A 19,781-nucleotide genomic window follows, 5' to 3' on the forward strand; every position below is an offset into this window, starting at 1 on the left:
CTTCTATGTGCCAGTCACCATGTGCCAAGACTACAAGAGAAATGGAGCTGACATGCTGGTAGAAGAAACAGCCAGTGATGACATAAACAGATAAATAGACAAGGAATTAAAGCTTCTGCTAAACATAATGAAGGCAGTGAGTGAGGTATGAGACAGAGTGTCGAGGTAGAGGGGCACTTCTTTAGAATGAGTGGTCCAAAAATCTCTCTGAATGGTGACGCGTAACCAATTCTATGGGAAACAAAGAAGCCAGGCGTGCAAAAACACCGAGAAAAGAGCTCTTGGGCAGAAGAGCAGGTGCAAAGGGCCTGCAACACGTAGCAGCCTGACCTGTCTGGGGATGGTCAGAAAGGCCATGTGACCAGTAGAGGGAGGGAAAGGCAGGCACTGAGTCAGCCTGGCCAGGAGGCAGGACTGGGTCATACAGAGTCCTGCACATCCCACTAAGGGCACTGAGTACAATGCAAGATTATATGGAAGATTATGAAAAGCAGAGCCCTGATAGGATCTGCTTCACACTGCGAGTTCACTCTGGCGTTAAGTGGAGCACAGACTGGAGGCGGAGGAGGAGAAGCAGGGAGGCAGACTAGGAAGCGGCTGCAAGCCCAGGAACAGAAAACGGGGGCTCCAACTCAGGATGTCTGCACGTGACTGAGCAGAAGAGAGGTTTTTTAATAAAAATCCTGAAAAAAAGTTAGACCCCTTTCACAATAGCAAACCAAAAAGAATAAAATATTTAAGAAATAAACTGAGGGGACTTCCCTGATGATCAGTGGTTAAGACTCCATACTTTCAAAGCAGGAGATGTGGGTTCAATCCCTGGTTGAGGAACTAAGATCCCACATGCCACATAGCATAGCCAAAAAAAGAAAAAGAAACAAACAAACAAACTGAGCAAGAAGTGTGCAAAATCAAAATGAAGAAAACTTCCAGTTACCCGTGAAGAAAACAAAAAAAGATGCAAACAGAAAGGAATAGATGTTCTTTGATAGGAACCCCCAGGTTGACCTGGATGCATAACTTAACTGCACAGAGATGGCAATCCTCTGCAGTCTCATTAATAAATTTAACACAATTTTCTCTAATTTTTTTCTACTAACAGTTCCCCAATACACAGCCCTCCCCAGAAAGACAGGGTGATTATAAAGTCCATGGGGAGATAAAGCAGACAAGATAACCAAGAAAACTTTAAAAAAAGAAGAAGAAGGGCACTTCGACCTTACTAGACACTGGAAGGCTTATAACCGAGCCTCAGTAATTCAGAGCACAGCTCTATATGGACAGACAGCCTCAAAGAACAGGAGAGAAAGTAGACCCTTGTACACACACACAGCACTCAGCCAGCGGGCAAAGGATGAGCTATTCAGTGAACAGTGTGGAGACGAACCCGAGGAAAACCTGAGAGCAGGGGAGCTTTTCTAACTATGATCAAAATTCAGGGACCATATGAGAACTGACTTATAAATTTAACACAAAGATTAAAAATTTCTACATGGCGGAACTCCCCTGGCGATCCTGTGGTTAAGACCTCATGCTTCCATTGCAGGGGGTGCGGGTTCAGTCCTTGGTTGGGAACTAAGATCCCATGTGCCACACAGAGTGGCCAAAAAAAAAAATCTTTTTTTTAATTTAAATTTCTACATGGCAAGCAAACAATAATCCTATGCGATAACAAATCCTATCCTATCCTAATGTGGGATCCACAGATCCAACAGTTCTTCCCCCAAACTGGCTCACAAACCATCTGCACTATAAGCAAAATCTGTGTGTCCAGGTCTGCAACTCAGGAGAAATTCAAAGAAATCTTCACCCATCAAAATAGTCTAGTGTTTCACAGTGAGAGCCCTGGAACTAGAAGACCTGGGTGTGGACCCTCACTGCCCTGTAGTAAACTGTGTGACTACTGGGAAGTGACTTAACCTTTTGGTGCCTTGGTTTCCTCATCTGTAAAATGGGATTAATAATAGTGCCTCAATCATGGAGTTGCTACAAGGGTTGAAAAGGAAATAACACGTAAAGTTCTTTTGTAGAGAGACTGGCACGTGGTAGCACTCAATAAATTTTGTTGTTATTGTTATTAATAATGCTATTGTTGTTTTAAAAAACACAACCACTTCCTGATGGCTCAGACTGTAAAGAGTCTGCCTGCAGTGCAGGAGACCTGGGTTCAATTCCTGGGTTGGGAAGATCCCCTGGAGGAGGGCATGGCAACCCACTCCAATATTCTTGCCTGGAAAATTTCAGGACAGAGGAGCCTGGAGGGTTACAGTCCATGGGTTGCAAAGAGTTGGACAGACTGAGCGACTAACACACTTTAAGAAACTGAGTTTTCCCTAGCCTCAGGACATACTGTATTTTATGATATCTTCTTAACCATATTAATCACTGATCTGATCCGAGGTCACCAAACTTTTTCCATAAAAGACCAAACAGTAAATATTTTAGGCTCTGTGGGCTGTACAGTTTCTTGTCACAACTCAATACTGCCCCTACAGTGTGAAAGCAGCCATAAACAACACATAAACAAGTAAGTGTGGCCGTTTTCTAATAAAACTTTATTTACAAAAGCAAGCTACAGGCCAGGTGAGGCTCATGGGCTATAGTTTGCCAGCCCCGGATCTAACTCAAATATACTGAGCAGCCCTGAGCAGCCCTGTGCACATTCCCTCCTCTGCACCAGAAGGACGAAAATTAAATCAGAAACAACTGCCCTCACAGAACTATCACAACACCCCCAGGGCCTCTTACCATGCTCGCTGGGGATGTAGTTCTCATCATAGTCTTCCTCCAGAACCAGCTGGTCTCCTATGCGGATGGGTCGGCCGGCCATGATCAGTCTGGGCTCCAACGCCTAGATCCCCCAACCCAAAGAGAAAAATCAGTGCCGCAGCTTAGAAGGGGAGAAGTTGGAGCTGGTCTTGGGGCATCTGGGCAGCCCAGCCCCTGCAGGCCAGCTGGGCCAGATAGGAGGTTTTTCCAGACACTGGGGAGAGTGGAGCGGGGAACCAACAGCTCAGAACTTACAAGCCTTATAGGCTCTGTACTCGGGAAAGTTCCTGGAGACACATCTCCCCCAAAGCCTTGCTGAAGACTCCATGGACCACAGAAGTTCTGGAAACCCAACTCTCTCAAGGGTTTGACTTCATACATTTGCCCACAAAGACGAGTAACAACTAACAGTCTACGACCCCTGCTAGAAAACCCTAAACACCAAAATAGCTAGCAGCACACACACCCCCATACACCAGTGTCCCCCAGTGCGCTCAGGCTGTCTCAACATGCGGCCCTGTTTGCACATTCCTATTGACACTCAGCGAAGCCCTCAGGGGGCTTACAGTCTAGTGGAGGCAGGCACACAGCTTCACCAGAAGTAGCAGGCAGAAGAGAAAAAAAAAATCCTGCTCTGGGGAGTATTAAGAAAGAAGTCATACACTCCCAGTGCAGGGATGAAGGAAGACTTTGTTAAGGAACTGGGTACAGAAGGCTGACAAGAGTTCTGAGGGCAGAGAGAAGAACCCAGGCAGAGGGAACAGCCTTTGAGGCAAGGCATTATGCTGCACCAATGCCAGCGTGCATGGCAGGGACCGCGGGGAAGCCAGGCCCGGTCATGGTCATGGAGAGCTTGGTGGACAATGCTGAAGGGCCTCAACTCTGTCCTGTAGCAGAGGGGAGTCACTGAGGGCTCTGGTGGGAGAAAGTGACACAGAGTGGCCTTTTTTTTCAAGATGAGAACTTTGGCAGGAGTGCCCTGGCCGGATTGGAGAGATGAGAGACTGCTGCTGCTGCTGCTGCTACATCGCTCAGTCATGTCCGACTCTGTGCGACCCCATATACGGCAGCCCACCAGGCTCCCCAGCCCCTGGGATTCTCCAGGCAAGAACACTGGAGTGGGTTGCCATTTCCTTCTCCAATGCATGAAAGTAAAAAGTGAAAGTAAAGTCGCTCAGCTGTGTCTGATTCTTCGAGACCCCATGGACTGCAGCCTACCAGGCTCCTCGGTCCATGGGATTCTCCAGGCAAGAGTACTGGAGTGGGGTGCCGTTGCCTTCTCTGGATGAGAGACTAGTGTCAGGAAAATCACTAAAGAGGCTACGGTCCCCAGGAAAGATGACGAGGGCTTAACTGGGGCAGAAGCAGTGGGAGTGGAGAAAAAGGGACAGACACAAGGGACGATGTGATGTTAGGTTTAACGTGAGAGAGTCAATTCCTAGGCAGGTTGATAGGAAGCCCGGGGTTCCTGAGGAGGAGAGGGGCGTCTGGGGCTCTCTAAGAGGAGATAGGGGTCTGGAATTCTCAAGGAGGAAGAAAGGACAAACACCTTTTCTTCTCTACATTCCTTACTCTTAAGGCACTAAAACACTTTTTTTTCTTTAAGCCCGGAACTGATGATTACACAACAACCAACTCAGTTTAAACTCTGTAACTAAGAATTATATATCAATGTATCCTGCTTGAGGACAGTTTCTCCTTCCTGAAAACCTTCGGGCTCATCCCGGTATCTTAAAATGTAAATTATGGGAGTGGGTCTAGTAAGATCTTTACAACCTTGAGACATTCTTTTGATTTATTGTAGTTAACTAATTTAAAAAAGTATATAACCCCCTTGCATAGACTAGCAAGGTGGGGGCATTCTCCATCCCCCTTCTGATGTCTATGCCAGAAGCTTGCGAAGTCCCTTTTCACTTCAGTAAAACTCTACTACACAAAAGTTCCTGGTCCCTGGTCCCCAGGTTAAATCTTCTTCGGAGATCATGAATCCAACACCTAAGCTGTCAACAGGACCAGGATGGGGGCAGGGCGGCGGCAGAAGAGTAGAAAGGAACCCAACCTGAATGCAAGGTTTCTAGCTCAGGGATGGTGATCACATTCTTCAACTGACAGGCTGGTGCGGTTCCACACCTGCTCCTCCCTTCGCATCCCTGCTCCTTCATCCACCTCAGGACCCCAGGTCACAGCACCAGTCCCCTGTGGGAGCTCGCACACTGAAGCCTGACGACGCCTGGACAAGTCAGCCTGTAGCGCGTGCAGACAGCCCTTCAGAGGGCCTCCCCCACTGAGGCAGCATCAGCTGCTCCGCTGTGACCAAAGGGAGGAGCCTGGAGGAACTTTCTGCAACCACGTCTTCAGAAACGGGCACTGTTCACCTGGGGCAGAGCATGACACAGCCCTCACAGCAGGGGAGTGAGCAGAAAGACCTGGTCAACAGAAAGGAGGTTGGGATACAGCTCGTAAAGAATGCTCAGGAAACAGCCAGGTCGGTGACTCTGAATCTGCTCCAAGATCCCTGGAGGGGGGGCCCCTGATAAACGCAAAGGATCTCTGAAGGACCATTCCATGGCCCTCGCTGCACCCTGGCAGGTGAGAGATGGACAAGGAAGATGTCTTGCCTTAGGACTCACAAAAGATGGTTCCCAGACTTCCCTGGTGGTACAGTGGAGAAGAATCCACCTGCCAATGCTGGGGACACAGGTTCGACCCCCTGGTCTGGCAAGATCCCACATAACACGGGGCAGCTAAGCCCAAGTGCCACAACCACTGAAGACCACGTGCCCTAGAGCCCATTCCCCGCAACAGGAGGCACCGCAATGAGAAGCCCACGCACTGCAACTGTAGAGTAGCCCCTGTTCATAACAACTAGAGAAAGCCCAGGTGCAGCAACGAAGACTCAGCGCAGCCAAAAATAAATAAAAATGCCTTTTAAAAAAGATATTTCCCTTTGTCCATCACTGGACCCAACGGAGCCAGCCTTCTGCCACCCCTCATTCCCACCACGACACCTCCAAGCAGTAACTTAGTGCCTCAGGAAGAAAGGCTAAAGAAAGCAGCATTCTTCCCCGCAGTACTTAAGCCCAAGTGAGACGCGCTCTCTCCCCCCTAAGAGATGTAATGTAAAAAACACCTGAGGATGTAATGCTTGTAATGCCCCCACACGCACAGTCTGCCATAAGTAGGGCCCCGACGTGGAAGAAGCAAAGCAGGAAAGCACCAAGAACCAGGGCAGTAGAACATGGTCCACAGGCTGGAGGCTAAAGAGATCTCAGAATCTTTAATCCTCTGAGTCAGGGAGGAGAGGGAAAGAAAAGGGGAAAGGATCTCTGGGGGTGGAGGAATCACAATGGCCTAAACGTCAGGCCGTGCCTTATTCAATTCAACAGGCAGTGATCTATACAAGGCACTGCACCAACTAACTCAGGGAATCTGAGAAGTTCTGCCTTTAACAGACTTCCCTATCCCTAGACACGTGCCATCTCCAGAAAGAGGGGGCAGGTAAAATCTCTTGTCTTCCTGGCAAAATGCCTCATTAGCTACTTACAAAACTGTCTGTGTTTAACTATTTATAAAGTTCAGGAAGAATGTGGGAAATCTAAATTCCTGAATCACTCAAATGTCAAACAAATCTTCTGCCGGAAAAAAAAATTAAAATGTGGGTGTTCTATTTCCTGGCTTCAGGAAAGAGGTAGGCAGGGACAGGGCAAAAAGAACAGGAATTGCGGGATTGAGGAAGGTAGTGGAAGAGAAACCATATTCATTCAATAGCAGCTGGAGATCATTTATTCATTCAAGAAATACTGGGTTGGCCCAAAATGTATGTTTGGATTTTCCCTTAATATCCTACAGAAAAACCCAAATGAACTTTTTGGCCAATCCAGTATTTATTTATTGCTGGGCACTGGAGAGGCAATTAAAACCAGATTCAGCTGCTGCTCCCCTGGAACTGGTCTAGTGAGGCAAGGAGACAAACCAGTCATAGGAAAGTGTGTAATTTTAACTGGGGAAGAGCTCTGAAGGAAATGTGCCTGATTTAGATGAAGCCCCTGCTGAGAAGTGAAGAATGAATAGGTAGTCACCAGACAAAGAGAGGAAGAAAAGGTGTTCTAACAAAAGCAGCAGCAGGTGCAAAGGCCCTCCCACAGGAAAGAACACTAAGCGAGGAGAAGGGTGGTCGGAGACGATGCTGGGCAAGTGGGTGGCAGCCAGGCCATGCCAAGAACTTGGCCTGGAAGGTCCAGAGAGCTGGAAGTGAGGAAAGGTTTTTCCAGATACACATTTTGAAAGAGGTTACTCCAGGAACCAATGGAAACACAGACAGGAATGGAGGCCAGGTTGGAAAGAAGAAAATCAGAGTAGCTGTAGAGAGATTAGGGAGGAAACCATGAGCCAATCTAGATGAGAGCTGATCGTAACCTGGGCTTGGTTTAGGCTTGGTTGCAAAATGCAGAAGGAGGCAGAGGCATGGCCTCAGAAGTCTTTGGTTTGAGAGGTTTAAGAAAGCAGCCCTGAGGTCAGCTTCGGCAAACACACGACACGTGTCCTAACATTTCCCACCAGGCCTGAGACCCTGAGGGACAGCACCGTCAACCTTGGCACCCTCGACGAGGCTTCAGGACCATCAACACTGCGCTCCATGCAGCACTTAACAACAGAGCAGATGAAACCTGATGACAAGGGCGTGCCACCAAGCCTGGCACTCACCGTGAGCCACAGAGCTTTGGGGGAGGCTCACCCAACTGTTCTCATCCATCTCCTGCCAATCCCAGAATCTAGCAAAAAAAAAAAAAGGAATGGCTCATATACCTCCTCCAGGAAGCCCTCCCTGACTAACCTCAGCCTCTCCTGTCAACTTACAACCACTTCAGCACAGAGAACAGGTTTTCTTGTGTTCACAGGCATATTATTTTCCACATGACCTTTTTCATGGGAATGTGTTCTACCTCTCCTATTAAACCAAAGACTTCTGAGGCCATGCCTCTGCCTCCTTCTGCATTTTGCAACCAAGCCTAAAATAAGCTATGTAAAGGTAGGAGCCCAGTCACTGCTCTAAACCACTAACAGACAACCGAGGAACCTCAAAAGCCAGAAGAAAACCACAAAAGCTTTGGTCCAACTGCCCTTCCCATGCCAAATTTTTCCTCTGTGCTTTGTGTCAGCCAGCATTAATGGTCGAAGCACCAGTTTGGGGGCCAGAAACAGGCAAATTAAATCCCATCTCCCTTGCTTACCAGCTGTTTGACCTTAGGGCAGGTACTTCCCCTTCTCTAAGCCTCAATAACCTCATGTGTGTAACTCAAACAGCCATGATAATCTACTTCAAAAGGCTGAAGAAGAAACAATACTTGTACCAAGCACAGTCCCTGATACACAAAATATGTTAAATAAATTTAGCAGTATTACTGATATTACTGCCAATTCCACAGTTGGATCATTCTTAACTAGTAAACGGTCTTTCTCACGTTAAGCCAAAATCTGTTTCTAAGAAACTTCCTCCCATTTGTCCTGTTCCACCCTCTGGACCCACAGAGAGCACCCAAGGTGTCTCTATTCCAAGTCAAGTTTTCCCAGCTCCCTTCCCTTCAGCACATGCCATTGGTTCCCAGTCTCCCCACATCGTGGTTACATTCCCATGCATGTGGTCTAATTTAACAGGCAAAGCCAAAAAGTTCTGCACACCTGCATACTCACCCAGCATACAAACACATATGCATACTTAGGGTTCCCTGAGTATCATTTCTTCCACTCTGCTTGAACAATTATAAGGAAAGTTCACTATCAGAAAAGAGAAGATTTACTGGAGAAGGCATTGGGGAGAAGGCTGAAGCCATTAGAGTTGATTAGGCAGTGGTATGAGCACAGGCTTGGGAACATTCTTGACTTTGAATCCCAGCTCTATCACTTACCACCTGGGCAAGTTGCCTCAGTTTCCTCACCTGTAAAACGGAGATAACAACAATGCCTATCCAGAAGGGTTATGAGGATTAAGTGACTCAATATATGTAAAATACTTAAAACATAGTAAAATCTCAATAAATGTTAGTTATTATTGTTGTTCAGTAAGTCGTGTCCGACTCTTTGCAACCCTATGAACTGCAGCACGCCAGGCTGCCCTGTCCTTCCCCACCTCCTGGAGTTTGCTCAAACTTATGTCCATTGAGTCGGTGATGCCATCCAACCATCTCACCATTCACTTATTTAAAGGGCATAGTCTACATTGCTCCAGAGGACAGATCTAGCACTGGGGAATATAAATTAAGGCCATTCAGACATCCAATAACCACTTATCGATTGATTGGTCAGGCACTGTGCTGTCAGGGCTACAAAGCTGGTAACACTTTAGCTCAAGCTAGCCACGAAGCCAAATATGTAAACACACGATTATGCAGTGTGTTAAGTGCATTAAGGGAAGTAACAGAAAAGACAACAGGACACAAAGGCAAGGGCAACCTATCCTACTTTGGGAGATCAGGAAAAACACTGCAGAGGACCATCGAGATGGCTTGTGAAAGTTAAGCAGGAGCTCATCAGGATGAGGGAGTAAGGTTATCTGGAGACAAAAGACACAGCTTGTACAAAGGCAAAGAGGCAGAAGAGAGTATATGGCAGGTACAGGAATTCATGAAGACAACAAAAGCTTATATTCACTGAATACTTTCTATGCTCCAAGAACTGTACTAGTGCTGAATATGCATCATCTCACCACACCCTCTCTGCTAAATAGAGATTTTTATAATCTCTTCTTTTACAAAAAAGTAATCTGAGGATAAGCAAATTTAAAAAAACTCTAACCTGCTCAAGGTTTCACACCTAGTAAGTGGCACAGCAGAACACGCATGCATCCATGTCTATCTGACTCCAAAGCCTTGAGCTCTTAAAAAACACCCTTTTAGACCTAGTTATTACCCCCATTTTACAGATGAAGGAACTGAGGCAACTTGCCCAGCTGGTAAGTGGCAGGGCTGGGATTCAAAGCCAAAGATGGTCCCCAATCTGTGCTCATTTGTTGTTTTTGTTTAGTCACTAAGATGTGTCCGACTGTTTTGTGACCGCATAGACTGTAGCCCACTAGGTTCACCTCTCCATGGTATTTCCCAGGCAAGAAAACTGGAGTGGGTTGCCATTTCCTTCTCCAGGGAATCTTCCGGACCCAGGGATCAAACCCACGTCTCCTACATCGGCAGACAGATTCTTTACCACTGAGGCACTAGGGAAGCCTCTGTGCTTATCACCACTGCATAATCAACTCTACTGTCTTCCAGGCTTTCCTCAGGGCCTTCTCCAAGAAATGTTTTCTTTTCCGGTGGTGAACTTTCTTTATAATAGTCCAAGCAGGGTGACCGGCGCACAAGGGACAATGGCAGGAGAAAGATGTACAATGGAAGGCAAGGGACACAAGATAAATGGCTTGGGGGGATTGTGGCTGCATCTTGACATAACAAGGAGCCATCATAGGATTTCACAAAGGAAACAGGCCTGATCAGATCTGTAGTTTAGAGAGATGATTCTGACAGCTGTGTAAAACTAACTGGAGAAGGGCAAGAACAGAAGCAGAGAGAGCACTTAGAAAGTTATCCTGAAAACACAGGCAAGAAATGATAAACGAAGTCAGCAGCTGTGAGAATGAAAAGGGCCAGATTCTAGGTGTTGTAGGAGGCAGAATAGTATCTGATGTCTGCAGTAAGTGAGGGAGAAACAAGAGGACAATCATCACTTAAGCCAGTACATTGTGATCATCTGCTATGCCTTGCCCAATAGCCCCACCTAGCATACTGCCTAGATATAGGAAATGTCCAACAAATGTTTGCAGCATATTCTAGATGAATGAATTACAAGTGCAGATGTGGCTGAGTGAGTGAAGGGGTGAAGTCCTTCACTGTGACAGGAGCTACAAAGGAGAAACAGATCTGAGGGACCAGGAAGACTGGGTCAGCATTCAGCTGGGGATGATCGATAAGCAAGTGGACCTCAAGAAAAGAGGTCTGATGGGAGCCAATTGGGGAGTAACCGTTAAATAGACGGTAACTGAAACTCTGGGTGAAATAGCCCTAAGACGGAGTGTAGTGGGTAGAAAGGAGGGGCTCGCGAAGGCTGATGGGGGCGGGGGAGGGCTGGGGCTTGGAAATCAGAGAGAAAGGAGTCGTAGAAGGCAAGTGAGGAGAGCAGTTCCAGAGGGAGAAGGTGGATTTTTAAATTAATGCAAGGAAAGAAAAAAGCAAAAAACTTACTATCTTCCCCAGCTGACCAAAAGACGGCAGAAGGTTGGGCCTGCCCGGATTCGGACATGGGGGAAGCTTCCCCAAGAGAGAAGTATTCAAGCAGGGTTTAGAAGGCCGGCCTTACACACTTAACTATGACCAGGACAAACAAGCTAGAGCCCCCGCCAGCTGACACTCGTGGCCCAGGGCCCGCTTTCACTGCCCCGCCAGGACTCCAGCCCAGGCCCTTCCGCCACTCAGATTTCGGATACAGCCGCACTGATCAGGCCCGCTCCATCCTCACTTCTTCCTTCAGTTCCCGCCCACACTCGTGCACATCCCGCTGGGTGGCACACGAATGTGCCTCGATTCTCCCGCTTCCCTCCGTTCCCCGCCACCCAACCTGTCCCTCGAGGGCGTCCTCACCTGTTCCCCCACCCCGGGAGGCCCAGGGCGCTAGCTCCCGGCTCTACGCGGCTTCCCCAGCACCACCCCGGCTCCCGCTTCCAGGGACGCCGGGGTGTTGCCCTGCAGCGGCCAACAACCACTTCCGGAAAGGGTACCAGCCTAGCAACTGAGGGTACCGCCTCTACCTGGAGTCAATAGGTCGCTGAATGAGAACCTGGCATCAGATTGGTTAAAGGTCCTGTCGAATCACGGCGGCGTTCTGCACGTTTCCCGTTGTATGATGGGAGATGTAGTCCAATATACTAGACGGGGTTCCGCGTGAGTTTAAAAGAGGATTCTGAGTTTAGACATGAGGGGAATTTCTTCCTGAGCAGGAAAGGATCATTCACAGTATCGACAGTAACATGTATTAACTAAGGTAATTTTTTGTCATAATTTTTAGTAGTATAATTAACATCAGGTGAATAATACACTGATCCTCAATAATCAACCTACAGGCTTTAATAAACAAAAGACTCTCTCATGCTACTTATGAATTAAGAGACCACTACCCATCGTTTTACTGGAGCTCAGGGCTCAGTTTGCATGCCTGCAAGAAGAGGATAATAATATCTGTCTTAACTATTTAAAATAGCCTGTTTAAGAAGAAGTAACATAATGTATAGCCCCTCCACACACACTGTCTAGCAGAAGGGTTACCACTAATTTCAAAGGCTTTAGTTTTGTTTTCACAAGGGCAAATCTTCCTTTCTCTTACATGTCCTTAACCTCCTGAGGAAGTTTAAGACAATCCCAGCTCTGGCCACTACATCAATGGTGTAGGGAAAGAACAATTGGCCGGGTAGCGGTGGTCAGGCTCTCTCATCCCACTCCACTCATGTCCTACAGCTGAGGTCATGTGTGGCACTGCGAGCGCCCACCCGGCACATTGTGGTGTGCTTGCTTGGCTGTCCTATATAAGCACCACCTGAAAAGCTCTTGTGGGTGAGTTGAGTTATTGCTGCTGAATCAGCCATTAGAGAGCAAAGCATGTCTGCCTCACCACTGTGAGTAAAGAATGTCTGCGGTTCCTATGGCTCCTTATATCTTCTTTCAGCTTTGCCTTGGCTACCCTGGGTTCAATGATCAGAAAGACAAATGCGAAACCAGGGAGCGAAAAAAGTGAAGTTACTTGTTTGGTGAGAAAGATGGATCATCTGGAGCAAATCCTCACAGCCTTCCGAGGGGAGATGCATCTGGCTCCTGTTAAGCCCAGAATCTAGTCCCAGCACCACTCAGGGCCTGATCCCAGAAGGAGGAACTCAGACCAGTGTTCCTGTGGATACCAAAGCAGATATCCAGAATGTATTCCTCATGTTTAACTTCAAGTCTTTCCTGTGGCAGTGCTGCCTATGCTCCTTTTTTTTCTGACTGTAGATGACAGATCATGGCTCCCTCTTCTTTTCCACACTCCTTAAAAGTCTCACAACCACTGAAGCCCACTGTAGAGCCCAGTGCTCTGCAACAAGAGAAGTCACCACAATGAGAAGCCCCTATACAGAACTAGAGAATAGCCTCTGCTCACTGAAATTAGAGAAGGCCTGAGCACTGCAGTGAAGACCCAGCACAGTCCAAAAAATAAGTCTCATAGAGAGGCCAAGGGACAGACTGGGAAGAGACTCTGAGAACTTACCAGTTCATCCACCACGGTCCTTGAACAAAACTGGGGTTCAATAAATCATTCATAGATTTGGTCCCTCCATCCAAGAACTCACAATTAATCTAGCTGACATTAATTGCCATCAAAATTCTTAACTTTTATTCCTTAGCTGTGTCACTTGCTCTCTCATGGGGAAAGCTAATAAAATAAGGGTTACTATAGAATTAATGAGGTTACCCCACACAGATAAGCAATTTGCATTCTATCAGGTTTCCCTGTAGATTTGTACTCAGAAATGCAAACTAATTTCTAAATGCCCTTAGGCAAACACAATTAACAAAGCAAGTCTTTGGAGGAAAATAACAAAAATGACACATCAATTGCTATGCCAGTACAGTAAGTCCCCTACATATGAATGAGTTCTGAGAGCCCATTCGTAAGTCCAATTTGTTCTGAAGTCCAACAAAATTAGCCTAAGTACCTAACTAACACAATCGTCTATATAGTACTGTAATATAGTATTGTAATGGGTTTATAATACTTTTCACACAAATAATATGTACATAAAAAAACAAACAAAAAATAAAACATTTTTAGTGTCATAGCACGTTGAAAAAGTACAGTAGTAAAATACAACAGCTGGCATATAGGAGCCAGCATCGAATGAACTAGCAAGAAGAGTTACTGACTGGAGGAGAGAGAAGAGGTGGGAGATGGTAGAGCTAAAGGATCATCAGCAATAGGAGACAGAGGGCAAGCTGCAATTTGATTCACACCTGACATTGGTGGCACAGGTTCGGGTTCCTTGTTGAATTCAATTCTATCTACTCTCTTGAAAAAACAATCCAGTAATGTCTAGGTAGTGGTTGTTCAGTCATTCAGTCGTGTCCGACTTTTTGCGACCCCACTGACTGCAGCACACCAGGCTTCCCTGTCCTTCACCATCTCCCACTGTTCACTCAAACTCGTGTCCATTGAGTTGGTGATGCCATCCAACCATCTCATCCTCTGTCGTCCCCCTCTCCTCCCGCCTTCAGTCTTTCCCAGCATCAGGGTCTTTTCTAATGAGTTGGCTCTTCACATCAGGTGGCCAGAGTATTGGAGCTTCAGCTTCAGCATCAGTCCTTCCAGTGAATATTCAGGGTTGATTTCCTTTAGGATTGACTGGTTTGATCTCCCTGCTGTCCAAGGGACTCTCAAGAGTCTTTTCCAACACCACAGTTCGAAAGCATCAATTCTTTGGTGCTCAGCCTTCTTTATGGTCCAACTCTCACGTCTGTACATGACTACTGGAAAAACCCATAGCTTTGACCATACAGTCCTTTGTTGGCAAAGTAATGTCTCTGCTTTTTAATACACTGTCTAGGTTTGTTGTAGCTTTTCTTCTGAGCAGCAAGCATCTGGGTAGTAGCTCTTTTTTTTTTTTTCTCGTCACAGATAACATGGTGGCACCAGATTGCATTCTGAATGACTGCAATAAACGCTGTGTACCATTCTACATTTAGATCTGGTGCCTCAAAAACCAAGTACCTCCTCAAATAAACAAAATTCTCTTACCACTTCCTGTATCACAAATCTCTTTAGTTCTTCTTCCTTCTCTTGTCTCTCCTGTCCTTTCTCCTGGCCTCCAATTCCATCAGGTCTTCACATTCTCATCTTTGTAAGTTCACAACTTGGAGGTTCACATGTAGGGGACTTACTATAATATATCCAATGAGTGAGGAAGCGAAACAGAATTTCACACATTGTAAATTATCCTTTGCAGTCAGGAATGAACCCTTACGAGTGATTTTTTTTAAATAGATGGGGGAGAAAAAAACAAATTATTCTGAAGTGTTATGCCACACTCGGAAGTCAGAAACTCCACTGTTAGAACTTTTTCTTCTTTCTTCATACTGTTTACTGTAATACACAGAAAACCATCTTTATAATAAGAAAAAGATTCAATCCTACCTTTTTCTTTTCAAAAAGTATGTAGAGATGTGAAAAGTTTCCTCTACACTTTTTTTCTGTATTTTTATTTTTTTATTTATTTTTATTTTATTTTATTTTAAAACCTCAAACACTGTATTAGTTTTGCCAAACATCAAAACGAATCCGCCACAGTTATACATGTGCTCCCCATCCTGAACCCTCCTCCCTTCTCCCTCCCCACACCATCCCTCTGGGTCGTCCCAGTGCACCAGCCCCAAGCATCCAGTATCATGCATCGAACCTGGACTGGCAACTTGTTTCATACATGATATTACACGTTTCAATACCATTCTCCCAAATCTTCCCACCCTCTCCCTCTCCAACAGAGTCCATAAGACTGTTCTATACATCAGTGTCTCTTTTGCTGTCTCGTACACTTTTTATCCATCTTACTTAAAGTTGCAAACTGGGGGGACTTCCCTAGTGGCTTAGTGGCTAAGATTCCATCCTCCCAGTGCAGGGGGCGTGGGTTCAATCCCTGGTCAGGGAACTAGATCCCATATGCCCCTACCAAAGATCCTGCCTGCTGCAACTAAGGTGGTGCCACCAAATAAATAAATATTTTTTTAAAGAAATAAATAACATGACAAACTGGAGACTTCCCTGGTGATCCAGCAGTTAAGACTCCATGTTTCCACTATGGGGGGTGTGAGTTCAATCCCTGCTCAAGGAAGTAAGATTCTGCATGCTGTGGGGCCAATAAATAAAGCAATAACCTTAAAAAAAAATAAAATTTCAAACTGCCTTTCCATCTTCCTTCTCTGCTTTATCTTCAAAGCACATATCAGCATCTGAAATGCTATAATTTTTAATTCTTGTCTGTCTTCCTACCTTAGACTCCATAAGCTACATGAGGATAGGGATTCCGTCCGTTTTATTAATTGTGTCCACAGTGCCAAAACAGTGCTTAGCATGTAGTAGGCATTAAACAAATTTGCTGAATGAACAAATGAGCAAAAGAAGGAAGGAAAGAATCCCACACTTCAGACAGAGGAAACCACTGCTGACATTTCAGTCCCCACCTTTGCTGAAGACATTTTAATGTCTGTGCAGATGTAAATTTATGTGCAAACATGTATATGCACCTGTGCATACATCCTAATTTTTACAGAAATGAGATCAAAGATACATATTATTCTACAATGTCAAACAACTGAACATGTCATAAACATATTCCAGGGTGAGCTCATAGAAGTTACTCCACTCCTTATAATGGTTATATAAGATTCCATTCGGAGAAGGCAATGGCACCCCACTCCAGTACTCTTGCCTGGAAAATCCCATGGACGGAGGAGACTGGTAGGCTGCAGTCCATGGGGTTGCTAAGAGCCGGACACGACTTTTTCACTTTCATGCATTGGAGAAGGAAATGGCAACCCACTCCAGTGTTCTTGCCTGGAGAATCCCAGGGACGGCGGGGCCTGATGGGCTGCCGTCTATGGGGTCGCACAGAGTCGGACACGACTGAAGCGACTTAGCAGTAGCAGCAGCAAGATTCCATTGATTGAATGTCTCATGTCCCTATTAATAATCATTTTTTTGCTTCCAAAGTTTTGATGTTGTACATAATGCTGAAATACTGTTGGATTTTTGTTGGATAGGATCCTAGAAGTGACACTGCTCAGAGTTCACACTTTTTATGTTTTTACGAACATTGCTAAATTTCTCTCTAAAAATGGAATAATTTACAGTCCAACCAATACCTTCACCAACATCAAATATTACCAATGTGAGAGGCAAAAAAAAATTAATGATGGTGGTATCTATTATTTTGTGTGCTTTTACTGTTAATGAAGTTGAACTTTTTTTCATATGTTTAGTGGCCATATGAATTTCTTCTATCAAATATCTATTCACATTCTTTGTTCATTTTTCCCAGGTTGTTGGGGGTTTTATAGACTTGTAGAAGCTCTTTGTATATTATAGACATTTACCCTTTGTCCCTTTATTGTCTGACAAATACACTGTGTGACCAGGGATCAAACCCATGCTCCTGTGATTGCTTACCAGGGTGATTTTCCTGGTGGCTCACTCAGTAAAGAGTCTTCCTGCAACGCGAGAGACCTGGGTTCGATCCCTGGGTCAGGGAAGATCCCCTGAAGGAAATGGCAACCCACTCCAGTATTCTTGCCTGGAGAATTCCATGAACAGAGGAGCCTGGTGGGCTACAGTCCATGGTGTCACAAAGAGACAGACACAACTGAATGACTTTCACTTTCACCCTTTGTCTCTTTATTGTGTGACAAATACATTGCGTGACCAGGGATCAAACTCATTGCCCCTGTAGTGGAAATGCAGAGTCTTAACCACTGGATTACCAGGGAAGTCCCTGTAATTATATTTTTTAATGTTTAGCTCTTTGATCTGCAGTTTATTTTTAGATGAGATAGGATTTAGTTTTCTTTCCTCCCAAAAGGCAGCCAATTGTCCCAACAACAGTTATTAGTAAATGCATCCATTTCCCTTTAATATGAGTGTCATCTTTATTATATACAAGGTTCCCCCATATATATTTTTATATTGATTTTTAATTGTTTAACCTGTGTCTAATCACCTTATTAGTTAGAATTTCTCTATCCATATTATGTGATTTGTAAATAATTATCCTTTGCTTTCTAATATTTGTTCCATTTTTTCATCTTACCAAATTAGCTAAACTGATTTAATCTGACTTAAGAGTGGTGATAATGATCTCTTTCCTAAAGTGAAGTCTCTCAGTTCAGTTCAGTCATTCAGTCGTGTCCTGACTCTTTGCGACCCCATGAATCGCAGCACACCAGGCCTCCTTGTCCATCACCAACTCCCGGAGTTCACTCAAACTCATGTGCATTGACTCGGTGATGCCATCCAGCCATCTCATCCTCTGTTGTCCCCTTTTCCTCCTGCCCCCAATCCCTCCCAGCATCAGAGTCTTTTCCAATGAGTCAACTCTTCGCATGAGGTGGCCAAAGTACTGGAGTTTCAGCTTTAGCATCATTCCTTCCAAAGAAATCCTAGGGCTGATCTCCTTCAGAATGGACTGGTTGGATCTCCTTGCAGTCCAAGGGACTCTCAAAAGTCTTCTCCAACACCACAGTGCAAAAGCATCAATTCTTCAGTGCTCAGCCTTCTTCACAGTCCAACTCTCACATCCATACATGACCACTGGAAAAACCATGGCCTTGACTAGACGGACCTTTGTTGGCAAAGTGATGTCTCTGCTTTTGAATATGCTATCTAGGTTGGTCATAACTTTCCTTCCAAGGAGTAAGCGTCTTTTAATTTCATGGCTGCAGTCACCATCTGCACTGATTTTGGAGCCCAGAAAAATAAAGTCGGACTCTGTTTCTACTGTTTCCCCATCTATTTCCCATGAAGTGATGGGACCAGATGCCATGATCTTCGTTTTCTGAATGTTGAGCTTTAAGCCAACTTTTTCACTCTTCTCTTTCACCCTCATCAAGAGGCTCTTTAATTCCTCTTCACTTTCTGCCATAAGGGTCGTGTCATCTGCATATCTGAGGTTATTGATATTTCTCCCGGCAATCTTGATTCCAGCTTGTGCTTCTTCCAGCCCAGCATTTCTCATGATGTACTCTGCATAGAAGTTAAATAAGCAGGGTGACAATATACAGCCTTGACGTACTCCTTTTCCTGTTTGGAACCAGTCTGTTGTTCCATGTCCAGTTCTAACTGTTGCTTCCTGACCTGCATATAGGTTTCTCAAGAGGCAGGTCAGGTGGTCTGGTATTCCCATCTCTTTCAGCATTTTCCACAGTTTGTTGTGATCCACACAGTCAAAGGCTTTGGCATAGTCAATAAAGCAGAAATAGATGTTTTTCTGGAACTCTCTTGCTTTTTCCATGATCCAGCGGATGTTGGCAATTTGATCTCTTGTTCCTCTGCCTTTTCTAAAACCAGCTTGAACATCTGAAAGTTCACAGTTCACGTACTGCTGAAGCCTGGCTTGGAGAATTTTGAGCATTACTTTACTAGCATGTGAGATGAGTGCAATTGTACGGTAGTTTGAGCATTCTTTGGCATTGCCTTTCTTTAAGATTGGAATGAAAACTGACCTTTTCCAGTCCTGTGGCCACTGCTGAGTTTTCCAAATTTGCTGGCATATTGAGTGCAGCACTTTCACAGCATCATCTTTTAGGATTTGGAATAGCTCAACTGGAATTCCATCACCTCCACTAGCTTTGTTTGTAGTGATGCTTTCTAAGGCCCACTTGACTTCACATTCCAGGATGTCTGGCTCTAGGTCAGTGATCACACCATCGTGATTATCTGGGTCATGAAGATCGTTTTTGTACAGTTCTTCTGTGTATTCTTGCCACCTCTTCTTAATATCTTCTGCTTCTGTTAGGTCCATACCATTTCTGTCCTTTATCGAGCCCATGTTTGCATGAAACGTTCCCTTGGTATCTCTAATTTTCTTGAAGAGGTCTCTGGTCTTTCCCATTCTGTTGTTTTCCTCTATTTCTTTGCATTGATTGCTGAGGAAGGCTTTCTTATCTCCTCTTGCTATTCCTTGGAACTCTGTATTCAGATGCTTATATCTTTCCTTTTCTCCTTTGCTTTTTGCTTCTCTTCTTTTCACAGCTATTTGTAAGGCCTCCTAAGACAGCCGTTTTGCTTTTTTGCATTTCTTTTCCATGGGCATGGTCTTGATCACTGTGTCCTGTACAATGTCATGAACCTCCATCCATAGTTCATCAGGCAATCTGTCTATCAGATCTAGTCCCTTAAATCTATTTCTCACTTCCACTGTATAGTCATAAGGGATTTGATTTACGTCATACCTGAATGGT

At 45.2% G+C, this 19,781-nt stretch overlaps 1 protein-coding gene across 19 annotated transcripts in view; it reads right to left on the minus strand.

The window, feature by feature from the left end:
• The window catches only part of CEP164 (centrosomal protein 164), a 72,328-nt gene extending 59,969 nt beyond the window's left edge, over window positions 1–12,359 (minus strand). For 2 of the 19 annotated variants that reach the window (XM_045162984.1, XM_045162987.1), the window contains exons 1-2: window positions 11,561–12,342; window positions 2,749–2,851 (exon numbers count right to left, since the gene is read on the minus strand). In XM_045162984.1, coding sequence (XP_045018919.1) covers window positions 2,749–2,830 — 82 coding nt within the window. In that variant the 5' untranslated portion in view covers window positions 2,831–2,851; window positions 11,561–12,342. The other 17 variants (XM_045162986.1, XM_045162990.1, XM_045162985.1 and 14 more) reach the window with 15 other exon arrangements.
• Between the last annotated feature and the right edge of the window lie 7,422 nt (window positions 12,360–19,781).

This window comes from Bubalus bubalis, chromosome 16 (assembly GCF_019923935.1).
Source record: "Bubalus bubalis isolate 160015118507 breed Murrah chromosome 16, NDDB_SH_1, whole genome shotgun sequence".
Lineage (NCBI taxonomy): Eukaryota > Metazoa > Chordata > Mammalia > Artiodactyla > Bovidae > Bubalus > Bubalus bubalis.